Source organism: Solenopsis invicta, chromosome 6, assembly GCF_016802725.1.
Source record: "Solenopsis invicta isolate M01_SB chromosome 6, UNIL_Sinv_3.0, whole genome shotgun sequence".
Lineage (NCBI taxonomy): Eukaryota > Metazoa > Arthropoda > Insecta > Hymenoptera > Formicidae > Solenopsis > Solenopsis invicta.
Genome location: NC_052669.1, coordinates 6,559,454 through 6,573,885, shown reverse-complemented (window position 1 = coordinate 6,573,885; position 14,432 = coordinate 6,559,454). Strand labels below are relative to the sequence as shown.

The 14,432-nt window shown below is 41.2% G+C and overlaps 1 protein-coding gene and 1 long non-coding RNA gene across 2 annotated transcripts in view; one reads left to right on the top strand and one right to left on the bottom strand.

The window, feature by feature from the left end:
* Positions 1 to 13,936, bottom strand: part of LOC105194243 — a 34,277-nt gene extending 20,341 nt beyond the window's left edge. The window contains exon 1 of the mRNA XM_039450474.1: positions 12,228 to 13,936. Within this exon, the coding sequence (XP_039306408.1) occupies positions 12,228 to 13,860 (1,633 nt within the window). The 5' untranslated portion in view covers positions 13,861 to 13,936. The remainder of the gene's footprint in view (positions 1 to 12,227) is intronic.
* Positions 1 to 14,432, top strand: part of LOC113004102 — a 58,121-nt gene that overhangs the window by 28,186 nt on the left and 15,503 nt on the right. The gene's annotated exons all lie outside the window — the stretch shown is intronic.

Here is a 14,432-nt window from a genome sequence, read left to right as displayed (position 1 = left end):
GGGACTCGATGCCCATTACGAAATATCAATATATCGCTGAATGTCGAAAACACGTGCAAGTCTTATATAGACATGTTAGATCCACATGTAATTTTTTTCTATCACTTTATTAATTATTAATGAAACATATTAGTCAGAACATCTTAAACAATTTTGACAAATCGTCTCTATTTAGCTCAAAAATAGAATACTGCTTTTGAAAAAAAAAAAAAACTGATAAGTGTTTCAATAAACATATTAACTGATTAACTAATCAGTAACTGATAAAAATCTTTTTATTGGAACACTATCAGTTTTGTATTAAGGACGGAGTTTTTTTATTAAGAACAAAATTCGTTACTTGTTTCAAAGTTTTATTAAAAATAAAATATTCAATAAATAGTATTTATCAAAATTATTATGAAGTCTTCAATGTGTCAACAAGTCTGCTACGTATACACTAATAAAATAAGACACTAAAAAAACGTTTATAGTTGGAGGATTAATAAAAATAATTTTGTTTGTTTTTTTCTATTTGTTATGTTGGAATAATGAAAATTAATTGTTTATTCTGTTAGTGTTCGAACTCTCAAAAATTTGTTTTCAAAAATAATTTTACTCTTCGCGTGTGTAGATTATACGTCCTATCCTTTTGCAACTTTTTTCTGATTGCTAATATTTTTTCGAAAAGATTTTTGAATCTTGTCGCCGTTGCTCGTATGCTTTTTCGGCGCGAGCTTACCTTCGCAATTTTCGTCGCGCTTAGGTGAAAGTGGAGACGTGTGATTACGTGTAATTAACCAGAGTAAATGATCCTTGGCAGCAGGTTGCGTGGGGACCACCGCCAGCAACATGCGCGCGAGCGGGGGCGAGTGAGCGGGTTCGGTCGTCCGTCACTGGGCGCGACTGGGTAATACACTGTACGCAATGCACCCTGTCAGAGATAATGGTTTCCTCTTGAACATGAGAAACGCGGGACACAATAAACCGCCAAAATTACGACTGCTGGCTTACGGCATCGTTTGGTAATGGCGATGGAATGGCCGTGTCTGAGGGAAATGGAATTCGCGTGCGAAGAGGAAGAGAACGCGATAGGGCCGACGAGAAGTGAAAAAAAAGACAAGAGAGAAGAGAGGCATAGCGCACACATAGTCACGATTTAGTCCTCATATCGTCGTTGGAAAGCCTCGTGTGTTCTCTTCCTCCCTGTGACTTTTTCACGAAACAGCCTCCTCCTTCTAACTAATTAACTCTAACAAGTTCGAAGTAGCTCTCAATCGATGGGGAATAAGGTTTTTTAGAAATAATATCCATATCATCTATCTTTAATTAATGGTCATGCTTCAGTAACGTATCGTAACGATCACGTGGGGTCAAAAGGACCCCAACTGACTTTGGACGATGCGGTCGCATCCAATTGTTTGAAATAAAAAAGGTTACTGAACATTCTTTAAATAGTGTAAAATGAATTAATTTTATATTATGTTGAATTTTAAATCGGGCATAGCAAAAAATTGTTGAACTAGAAGGAACGTGAAAAATGACCTTTTAAAAATTTTTAAGGTACAAACTCTTTGGATGTAGCCCTTTAAAAAAAAAAAAAGTGTCAAAGTGCCACGTTTCAAACAAAAAGATATTCATTTCGAGATGTAAGAGGGTAATTTTCGATAAAATGAATTGAGGAAAATAAAGTGACGCGTTTCGGACAGCACTCTCGCAAAGAGGGAACTTGGAACTGTCCCTATATGGCGACAGAAGTCCAGTATTGAAATAATAACGTAAAGAAAATTTATTCGAAACTTTTGTTGGGGTCACACAGATCCCCAGTGATCGTTAAGGGTTAAATACGAGAATCTGCCGCTGAAATATATTTTTCCTCTGTCCTATAAAAATAGGGGGATCGTCATCGGTGATACTACCCTCCGTTCCCTCTTTCCTAGCGCCTAATCTTCTTCAGTAACTTCGCACTCTCTTCGTCGCGCGTTATCCGTCGGCCTTCTCTTCTGCTTCCTCGTCATCGTCGTCGCCGTCGTCGCTCAGGATTTCGCATCCTCGACGACGATAACGACGTCGACGAAATGGTAACGCTGTTGGTAGTGTTGTTGAGTGAGACGCATAAATTCTTATGGTATCTTATGGTCCAAGCGCTTCGGAATGGCCCGTCCGCCCGCTTGAAGGGTGGCGAGAATATAAACGTTGTTTTTGCATAGGAACGTTATTCACGGGTTGTAAAGCCCCGTGGCTGCTCGCGCTCTTGCTATTGCTGCCACCGTTGCTGTTGCTGTTGCTGTTGCTGCCGCCGCTGTTGCTGACAGTTAACACCTCATGCGCTTACTCGCTATCGGAGACTTATACACGGCCATATGCCGACACTTCCTATCGATTGTCGAGAGTACAAGGTCCGGATATCCTCTCTCTGTCTCTCTCTCTAGTAGTGAATTTTTAAATAGCGATTCGACTCGTCGTGTTTTCGCTACGAAATAAGGTGTATATCGTCTCGGTGTTTGAATTGCGTTACAAGCTGTCATGGATTATTTTGTCTAATTTGAATCATTTATCGATATATTTCGTACGAAATTATTCTTGGGGATTTATACGTTAATCTTGAAAAAAAATGTATGATACGCAATTCTCTGTTGTTTATTTTTCGACATCGATAGTTTCCGGACGATAATTTTTATTCTGCTTTCACCGCACGCAGAATTCATCCCCCTGTAATTTGCAATACCGCCTGAAAGGTTTTCATCGAAACGAGTTTTGACGATTCTTTTCCGTAGCCTTCACCGTGGAAACTTTCGATCGCTCGGCGAGCTCCATTACGAGTTTTCCTACTGTCGATTGCATTCGTACAATCTCCCATTGCATTATCGTGAAAGGACGTTATCTCTTCGCTTTATCTCTCTCTTTCTCTCTCCGCATCGGCCTGGTAGAACCGAATAACCAGATCGGGGAGATGAATTAATTTGATTACTCCCAATGAATTATCCCGTTTTGTTCGATGGTATGGGATAGAAAGAGAATCGTCATATCGATAAAACCATGCGAAAATATTTAATCACAGTTGAGAAATACACAAGATATTCGATATGTTTTTGTAGTATTGTTAATACAATTTAAAACATAATATCACTTTCAAATTTCGTAATTATTATTAAAATAATTGCATTTATAATAAAAAATACATAAAAGAAATTGTTTGAATCAAAGAAATCTGTATATTGCTAAACGGTTAAAAAAACATTTCTTTAATTTAAAGACATTTTTTGAAATTTTTTAATTAGAATTAAAGAAATAGTTTGATTGTGCAAGGTAAATTATTTTTTTTTTTTTTACGAAAGAAATATATTTTTAAAACTAGAACAATTAAAATATTTTTTACATTTCTGTTAGTACTTTTTTGAATTAAAAAATTATTTGTTTAAATTAAACAAATTTGAACAAACAATTTATTTAATCCTTAAAAAATATTTTACCTTAACTTAAAAAAACCAAGTTAAAGAAACGATCTTATTAATTTAACTTTTTTCTGGATGTGTATAAATTTAGAAATGAATATCCATAAAATCAATTAATAATAATTATATTTGCACGTGCTCAAGTTTTCTCTCCTTCTTTCTTTATAAAGGAAAAATAAGAGCGCAGGATAACTCATCTAGATCGCGGTCAAGGGTCAAACTATTAAGCCCTTGCGGCTGCAGGAAGGGATTTTATTCCGTGATCATATAATGCAGTCGTCAGAGAGATTTAAGGGATAGTACGGCCCAATCGATGGGAGTTTGGCAAGCGAAAGGGCGGCAGAACGATACCTGGAATAATAAAAATTGTTTTCGACGACAGTTTGAGTCGCGCACGGTTATTATTAGAAAACTCGTTAACAGGCTGCACCGGCGCGCGTTATGTATCTTTTTACGGTGGCGCTAAAAGAGCAAAACTTTCCCGCCGAGATCATTTTTCCAGCGTCCGTCGAAAACATCGCTCGTTCCCGCATCAGTTAACCGAATACGTTCTGCGCTTGAGAACTTTTTCTTCCCGACGTTCAGTGAAAATATTTCAAAAGTAACGCGTTTCAATTGAAACGTTTAAGTTTCACGTCAGTTGCGTGGGGTTTTGATATAGCTCGTAAGAAAAAAAAATCGCGGATTGACTGGACGTGGTTTTAAGGGTAGAAAAAGACGAATCTGATCACTACGAGTTTTGAGACGGTTAATTTTTTTATTTCATACCATCTGTTTTATCGTGCTATTATAGCTATATTTCCGCGCATTCCCTCTGCAGCGGAAATAGACAATAGACAATTCTGTATAGTGTATAGTGTGTAATTCAGAGTTAATCGATGATACAAGCGCGCAGATCGTGAGTGCAAAGAAATTTTGTCTCGTATAAAATTACAATCTCAATTTTGCGTATGAAGAAAAGACTTAATGGGCTCTTTCAAAGAGTTTATTCATTTATTTATATTATTTTAGATTTCCTTTCTTTTAAACTGGTAACTCGCTTCGCCCCAATGTTAGAGCGAATCGGACAATTTCTTCTCTTGATTTTTTCGTTGTGCGATAAGATATACCATGTTTATGTATATAATCTTGTTATATAAAATTCAAGTCAAAGATGTAAAGATTAAGAATTTATATAAGTAAAACTTAATAACAAAATTAGTTCTTTTGTTATTTTTTTATCTGTGAAAAAAATTGATCCGCGATTCGCCTCGATCTATTCTATTAGAAACCGGGTCACGTTTGCGCCAGGTAACTTATTAGCTGCCGCATCGCACACATCGTGCATGAATTATTTCGACAATCGTATATTACGTGGGGATATCACATTTACTCCTCTCTCTAGCACTTTCATCCACTAGTGGGATGTTAAGAGTGATCGAATGCCCCGGAAGCACAATTTTACACGAAAGTACGAAAGAGACGTGTAAAAATACGCGTCGCAAGTTACGCTGATTTATCTCCCGGTTGTCGCGCGGCGCTACAAATTGTGTGTTACGGATCTCACGGATTTCGTCCGAGAATGAGCGATGAGGGGGGAGGTGAAACTCCGTCTCTCGCGCGCGCGACGTCGCGCGCGCGGCCGATCGCAGCCCGACGACGCCGATCGGCGAAAGAGGGTTGAGAGGGGGTGAGTTCGTCGGCTGGAAAAATTCACGGCTACGCGACGAGTAATTATCGTCCGTCAGGCCGGAGTTGTGCGCGGTCGAGTATATCGATTCGCCAACCGGTAGGTAGAGAAAAGTAGCCGCGTTAGCACGTGCGACTGCGAGAGGCCGCGCGAGGAGTGGGAACCGCGCGCTGCGTCCGCGGGTTCGCGCGGCATTTTTTTTTTTTCGCGCGTTCCACGTAGACAAAAAAATGTGGCACACAAACTTTCCCCTCCCCCTCCCCCTGCAGCAACCCCGCGCGCCGCGCGCCCGCCGGCCGCCCGCGGTCGATGCCGGGCCGAGCAATGGTGGTCGTTTATAGTTTCTTTAGTTTCTTCAAAAAGAATGACGTGTTCATCGGCTATGTATAGTGACACGGCGACATTAACGTTAAAGTATCACATATGGCGCATTACGATACGCCTCGGCGTGCGAGGTGTCCGGAAAAATCGTTTGGAGAAATCGTCGGGCGGGAAGGGATCCCGCCGGAATTTGAAATTCGCGGCGGACTAGAGGGGGCGGGGAAGCCCCCCCGCGAGCGCCCCCGCGATTTCGTGCTTCGGGATCGTTCGCGGCGGCGCCCGCTTCGAAATTCTCGCGCGCGAGGATCGGGGAGATATCGATATCGCGCCGGGCAAAAGTTCGCGACTCCGCCGGCACGGCACACGCGAATCGATCGCGAACGAGTCCGAGCCGAGCGGGTACTGCGATACTGAGGCGCAATTAAGCCGAAATTCCGTTTTAGCGCGATCAATTATTGATTAACGTTATCAATTTGCTGCCACAGTGCTTTCCCTTAAATTACGTAAGTTAGAACGGGAAAAAGTTCTCTTTTCCTAAAAATTAATATACACAAATAAAATTTTAGAAAATATTGTATCTATCTACTTTTTGTCTTCTGTATCATCTAATGCGTAGTGCGCCGTACAGCAGTAAAGATTAACAATAATAATAATAATATACCATAATAGAGGGACGAAAACTGGTGGTATCGGACCGAATTTTATTTTCGAAGACTCTAGAATCTTCAAAATATTCTCGATTTCGCGTATTTCTATTTTTAGGATCTCGTAGAAGGAACTTTGTGCAAATTTTTCAATCGTCCCAGTTTTTAGACATTTCCATTTCCAGAATTTCAATTTTTGATGGAGGAACGCGGAGCTCCTACTTGCAAATCGATTTTCCGGAATCGCCGCAAGCAGGAAACCGATGATCCGAATGCGGGACACCGCGACCGTTTCGCACGGCTGTAAAAGAGCGAAACGGGGCGCGAAGCTCGCTGCTTGCGGGAAGAAGGGGGAGAGGAGGGGGTGCTCGTTAATTTAACGGCGGCTCGAGAGAAGGTGCAAGCGCCGGCTGCGTCGCGGCAACGAGTCGTCGGCAACATTACCGTTTCTACCTTGGGGTTCTATTACCCTTATTGTTAAACTTAGAGTTACTGTGAACTGCGAAGTGAACTATAGACCGCTTCTCTGTTGTCGCAACACTCGCGGCGACTGCGGCGGGCCACGTGGCTGCAGGTGTGTGGCTCCGCGGGGACGCGTGCGAGCGGCTCGCCAGGCGTTCGCCGACGAGCGAGCGGGTGCATTCCGCCTTTCGTCAATCTCGCACCGAAATCCCGTCGGGCACGATCGGCGTGATCGACTCCCCGAATCCCCCTTTCCCCTCCCCATCCTCGTCCTCGCCCCGCAGCCGTTTGCACTTACGCCCGCGAAATTCGTCGACGCCGTCGACGTTTGCCCGGAAAAAAGATCTGACCGCGATTTTCCGCAATTACGTACACGAATCGCGCCGTGGACGCGCGACTCAGTCCCCCGAACTAGGCGAAACTACAAGGAAGTGAAACTAAAATGATGTTATAGTGAATAATGCATGGGAGTCATGGTAGAAGTTGCAACTATGACGAGCCACTCGAAATTTCGCGATGAGTCAGCTTTGGGTTTACTATTGTCTTTTGTTATTATTATTATTTTTTTTTTTTTCATTCGACGCGATAATCTTAATCGGAGGAACGAGCTAAGCTCCGCGTAAAACCGCCGAGATCAACTGTTAATTGGGATGATTTGTGCAGGTGGATAAACCTGTGTTTGTCACGAATTACGTCATATCGAATGGCAATAAAACGTGCCCTACGTGTCGTTTACTGGAGAAGTAATGCAATACACGCAGATAGATTAACCCCGAAGTCGCGCTGTATACACACCGCGAGTTATTACACTGTGTCTGTGTGCATCGAGCATGCTGTGTGTTGAACATGCGACGTGTTGTTTGGCGTTTCGTGGAAGTCGTCCTGTTATCGGAGACCAAGCTTATTGCAACTTGCTATTTCAAATCCATTCACGTACTTGTAATTTAATATACATACACCCGCAGTATCGTTCGCTCTATTTTCGCGAGTCTCTCGCGGTGATAAGACAATACTTATGTGTTCGTTGAAATTTATATTAAATTTTATGTAGCGCAGAACATCGGAATCGAAAATTAACGCATACCCTTATTCGATTTAAGAAAAAAGAAAAGTTAATTCCGAAGATATTAGTGTTGAAAATTGCATGATTTCTTCAAGGAATTGTAAGGAATTATTCTCGATATTTGAAAAAATCAAAGTGATTCTAGAAACTGTTCTGTTAAAATACTTTTGGATTAATTTGAGGTTTTTAGAGATGTGCGATCTATTCGATTTGGATTTGATGAATCTCTATATTTCAAATTCAAATCCATACGAAAATTGTGAATCTAACAATAAGAAGTTTGAATATGACTCGTACACAGTTAAAAATAAAATTTAATGTATTTGTAAGTTACACATTAAATTTAATGTATCTATTACTGAAAAACATGAGCATGAAATTTAGTGCACTTTCGACAATGAATTTTTTTAATGTACCTGTTGAAATTTGCTTCCGTTATATTACATTAAATTTTGCCGTCTATTTTTAACAGTATATTAACAATCTCATAAAAATATTTAAAACGATTTTATATCAAATAAAAATCAATATTTGTTACAATATAAAAATCTTTTGTTATTATCTACATATTGATATTCAGTCTTATAATAATTATGTTATTAATTAAAAATTATGTATCAACGATTCGATTCAACGTCCAAAAAACCTCGATTCCTCCATTTCTATCTTGTACTTTAGTGGTAATCTGGCAAAATTGTATGTATGCGTGTAATTACAAAGTCGTAAACGTTCATTACACAAACTACAAAAAATTTTGTTTGAAAATTAACTGGATTAAAGAACCAGAGTTTGGATTCACATCCCGTCAAAATCTATAAGAAACACTATTCTGGTTAGAGCTACGTGATCAAAAAATATTTTTGTCGATTAATCCTACACATCTATATTTACCTTTAGAACAAAGCGCGCTAGAAGTTCGATAATACCTACGGTAAAAGATTCAATATTTTTTGCTTTAAAGTACAATATTTATGCTTTAATTTGAGCTCTTTTCAGCGTTCAACATTGAATTTATTTACAAATTTTCAAAGATGATAAAAAACGTGTTTTTTTTTTTTTTGGACGGGGTAAGATAACTTTAGTCTCATTTTTTTCAAAAGCCAAATGGAACATTTTCACTTAGAGATTCGGATTAAGCATGTCAGAATCCATAAGAAACACCTATTTGGGTTTCAGTTGATTTAAAAAAAAAATTTTTTGGGGCTTTTTTTTTAACTCTGTTATTATTTAATAATTAATAACCGTACGAAAAATTATATCTATAGTACCTTATCACAATAAAAATCGTAAAAAAGCACGAGAAGTGTTAATTATGAACAATCTTCGAGAAGCTACACCAATTCGGAAGGCAATCATTGAACATCGATAAACGGAATAAACGGTCACAATATACATTTTTCAATCTATATCGATATGATCATTAATTATATCGAGACACACGAGGAAGAGTTTCGGAAAAGCTTCCATCGAGTGACCGGTCATCTAATCACACATGAAATTAATGAGTTCTCCTCGCACAATTTGACATCGAATGAATTCGGCTTAATCCAATAGTTTCATTCTGGCGATATCAAACGACAAAAAAAATTTCTTTGCGCAATGTCAAATCGCCTTTGATTTTTTGCGCAAATCAAATAAAAAATAAGATTTATTTTCAATTATTGCAAACTAGGGAAATAAAAGGCTCATCAACTTGAATCAACTCAAGAGACATTTCCAAATGCATCAAATATTCATCGATTAAATTATTATAGTATAATTTAGATAAATTAGAATAAGAGTGATAAAGGGCTTAATATACGCAAATGCAAATTAATAACTATGACAATAATCCAATAATGGGCAATCAATGTGAAATGGATAGAAATATCATTTCACATATTAATCTGTCATTGACTGATAAACAATTTATTTGAAAATATTTTTCAAATAAATGTTTCTGACTCTTCTACTACCTACACAATCTTAAAGCGAAAAAATTGTGAATACTATGATCAAATTAAAAATAAATAAACAAAATAATATAGATAAATAATCAATGAAAAGTTAATATGGATAAATTAGTATAATTGCAGGTCATTGTTAATTATTAATTATACACTCAACTTTATTTAAAAGCGTCGTAGGATCAAATTTTTATTGAGATACTAGATATTGCGCGTTAATAACCATGGATTGCAAATTATTTCAATGATTTTTGCGTGATGTATCGCAAATAATTAATAATTTCAGCATTTGTACTTGCATTTGTACTTGCATTTGTACAACAGAACGCTCGCGTCTATAGATGCAGCAACGTCCTTTATCCGATGGAATAATTTTCTTATATGTAGGCGGAATATTTTGATTGAGAATGCCGCGACGCTTATCGAGCGAAGTTGACAAAGTTGTGATACCCGGCTACGGGTTTACGTCGACGTTTCGCGCTTCGCAGAAATCTTTGCAACTTTTTCAAGGATCCTCCTCGAGCGCGCCTCCCGCCGGCGCGGCGGCACGTTAGAAAACGTTTTCTCGGAAGCAGCGGGCTGCTTTATACACGTGTGAGATCGGTCACGTTTAGAAATCGCATTCGTGCGGCAAGGACACTTCGCGTTCTCTAGATCGTTCTCGATTGTTCGATCGGCTGCGACGTCGCGCAGGAACGTTCGCGACATTTGTCGATGGAAATTCTCCTCGCGAAGAATACTCCGCCGTGCTCCGCGTCGAGCGGATACATCGAGGAGAAAGTAGAAATGTGAGGTTGGTGATAGAAACCGGTATAGCATTGATAAATCCAATTTGCCGTGCTGTATCTTGCGTTAATTGTTCGCGCGTCTATTGTCGCAAATACGTTTAGAAATTATTTCCCTGCGTATCTGCAACGTTGAAGTTGCGAATCAAATTATAGGTGTTTCATGAAATTGATGAAGTGTTCATAAAAATCTCTGATTTTTACGTAGCGGATTCTTTTCATTTTAGGAGAGATCAGATTCCTTGGCACAGGTAAATTGGCATTGCGTTTCGTTTATTGCGAAAGAAACAATGGAAATATTACCGTAAAATATCTCTTATGATATAAGTACTATTCTCAAAGTTTTATTTAAATCAAACGAACAGATTTGTAATGTAGAAAGAAAAATTTGATTAAAGAAAAGGCAAGTAAATTTTCAAAATTTAAAAATGTTTTAAATTTTCGTATTATTCTTCAGCTTGAGAGGATAAGTCCCAAGTATACGTTAATTAAAAGAAAAGTTTCTGTTAATATATGACAGATTGTTTTCAATAATAATAAATAATTTGTTATAATAAAATGATTGAAGTCGAATGTGTGTAGGGGTGGGATATATTGATTTATATTTAAGACAAGTTTGGCTCACATGAAAGTGAGATGCATGTGAAAATTCAATTACAACTTAACTCTAACAAAATGCTTTTTTATTTAATGTTTTTATAACAAAGTAAACTAATAAATTTAAAATAATTCACATTTGTTTTTTCGTGATTGCATTTTGCTGTTCGACCATCGAATAACTTTAAAAGATGCAATTTTTACAAGAAGTACATATCTTCGATTTGTTTTTTAATTCTCTTACGTTTTCATTCATTTAATATGGAATTTGTCGTATAGGTAACTTGCACTGTGATGTGCCAATTTGGCAAAAACCCTGCTATCGGGGCAAGTTTGCTACAATGCAGCATGTTCGTATCTTACTTATTGCAAAGAAACTGTATCATACAGAATTGTTTCTGGCAAGAAAATGTAAAGAAAGGTTCTCTCTATCGCATTATAATATAGTTTAATAATTGATTGTTTAAATTGTGGAACGCCGAAATTGTGAAAATTGTGCCAACGAGCTTCGATCCTCCTTGAGTGTAATCGATATATTTACATAAATCTTTACAGGAAAAGAACGTTTTTATTAAAGTCTCTAAAAATTCAGCTAAATAGAAATCTGAAAATAATTTAAATGAGAAAAGAAAAAAAATCAATAGGAGCCAATGCAAAATTAATTTTTGTTGGAAATAACAATTATATAGAACATTCAAGTTAATTACTAATATGTCAAAACTTTTTGCAGCACTGCTCATCATGCTTGATCATATTACATAATTATTTTGATAATGGCCCAATAAAATATTATTTTCAGATTAGTATCTGTCTAAATTTTTAGATGCTTCAGCAAAGTTGTCTTTTCCATGTACCAATATAGAATTATCTGTGCGTGTTCTCAAATTGTGTAGATCATCACACTTTTCAAAAATTACAACATTTCTTATATTTCTTTTTATATTTTATTGTGGTTTCGTATCTTTGATTTAACGGTGTCAACATTTTATAGAAAACTTTTAGTTCTTCGCTATCTGATTCGTTCTCTCTCGGAGCATTCAATGAGGAAATCGGACGTTAGAACGACGACATATAGACGTAGTCACGTGTCAGTCACGTTTATTATATCGATATTATACTTATCGTCGAATTACTCAATCTCTCGATGTCGGTTGGACGTATTACCGTGAAACCAATCGATTCTAAATTCTCAAGGCACGAAAGTGAGAAAAAGAAGAGGAAAAATTAATAACGCGATTGATCGAAAGATCAGTGAAAGCAGGAACTTAAAAGATTTTTTTGGGCTGGGGAGTGCCAGCGGACTCACCGGGTTCGGCGAAGGTGATAATCTCTGAAGTCCTCGCGTAAAAGTCGTCCAGCTCCTCTTGAACGTCGTCGTAGCTCTGATAGGACTTGGCGGTGGTCCTGGCGTTACCCTCGGTGGTGGTGGTCTCCTGATCGAGATTCCTGTACGAATACTCGTCGCCGCCGTAGAGGAACTCGCCCGAATACTCACTCTCGTAGTCGACCCTCGATCGGTCGGAGTAGCGCGGCGGCGTTTGCGCCTCCGCCCGGTAAAGGGTTTCCAGGGCCAAGTGCCGGGGCACGGTGGCCAACGTCCTGTTCACGTCCGGGCGAGACCTCAAGCCGAGTTTCTGCAGAATCTGATGTTTGATCGCCTCCAGCCTAAGATCGTCCGGGCTGGGTGCAGCGGTGTCCTTGAAGAGGCCGCCTCTCGCCGGGCCCTCGTGGTGCACGTGATGATGATGGTGATGCTGTTGCGGCTGCTGGTGCGGACAACCGGGACAGGTCTGATGGTGGCCGCTGAGACGCGGCTGTACCGCCGGCAGAGCCAGGCAACAAAGGGCCAATCCTATGAGCAGCAAATTGGACGGCAGCGACGGCGGGGCGCCGCTGTGGACGGTGCGCACCGGGCCCAGACAGTGCAACGAAGACACGCGGTCCACGTTGGGCCCGGCGTTGTCCGTCGTAACCGCTGCCGCGTCGTCGTCGTCGTCGTCGTCGTTGTCGTTGTCGTCGTTGTCGTCGTCGTCTCGTCGTCGTCGTCGTAGTCGTAGTCGTAGTCCGATCGACGATAGTAGTTCCGCTCGTCGTCGTCGTCGTCTTCGTCGTCTTCGTCGCCGTTGACAATCGGCGTGTTCGAGCGCGCGCGCGTACGCGAGCGCGGGCACGGGCGCGGGCGCGAGCGCGGGCACGGGCGCGGGCGCGGGCGCGAGCGCGAGCGCGAGCGCGGGCACGAGCGCGGGCACGGGCACGACCGCGAGATCTAGGCTGCTGCTGTTGCAGCACTCGCTTGGTACACTCGGGCTGCTGCTGCTGCTGCTGCTGTTGCTTCTTCTTTCGCTGCTCCCAGAAGATCCTATCGTTTCGGCCTTCGCTCGAGGTGCCGCTACGTCCGTAGGGCACCTGGTGCATCTCGACGGCGAGTCACCTCGTTCGCCCCCACCACCTCCGCCTCCTCCTTCTCTTGCTTCGGTGCTCCCTTCTTTCCTCCTGCTCTTGATTCGATACCGGTACCTTACCGTGTATCTTACCTGATGCACGAAGAGGTTCCCGCTTCCTTCCTCCTCGGCTGTCGTTAGGCTCTCCGTCGACGACGATGCTGACGTCGCTATCACCGACGACGCATCCAACGTCGAAGAGCAGGAAATCTTTCGCACCGCCGGTGAGAATTCTCCTCTGCTTGCTGCTGCTACTGCGGCTGCTGCTGCTGCTGCTGCTGCCGTTAACAGGCTTGCTTCTTCTTCGGGTCTGCGGTGGTGCCTGCGAGGGACTATGGGGACCACGACGACGACGACGACGATGGCGGTCACTGTTGGGGACGACGGGACGACGTGGAACAGAACGGTACAACGACTCGACGGCGTAGGGGATGACGGCGCGTAGCGGTGACGACGACGACGGTGATGATGACGACAGAGAAGACAGGGAGAAGGCATCCTCGCCTAAACCCCCCATCACCAACTACCGGTTGCCGGCGCCTCGAGATCGATCTCACCCAAGCGATGGATCGCCGTGACCGACCGGTGGACGCCGCTCCTAGTTTCGGCCATTCGCGCTCGCTTTGCTTCCGCGTTCTCACGTTCACCCATAAACGCACGTTTTTCTCCTACGTGCATATGTATATATAGATATTTATTTATTCTTTTTTTTTTATTTAAATATACATATGTAATTGTAGATATCTGTATTTCGCGCTATTCACGCTCTCTTTCCCTCCGCGCGTCTCCCTTTCAGCCGGACTCCTCCTGAACACCGTCCTTGAGCCGGCCTTCCGCTCGTTCGCGCGAGCTAATCCGAGCGGGTCGTTGAACTTGACTGTGTGTGCACGCTTCACTTCGCTACTCTAACCCCTTTTTCTCTCTCTCCTCCTCCTCTTTCTCCTCCTTCTCCTCCTTTTCCTCCTCTCTTTATCTTTCCTTCTTTCTCCCTTGCTCTTCCTCTCTCTCTCTTTCTCTCTTCCTCCCTGTCACGCCGGCTCCTCGGAACGAACGAAGCGGCTACGTCGCTC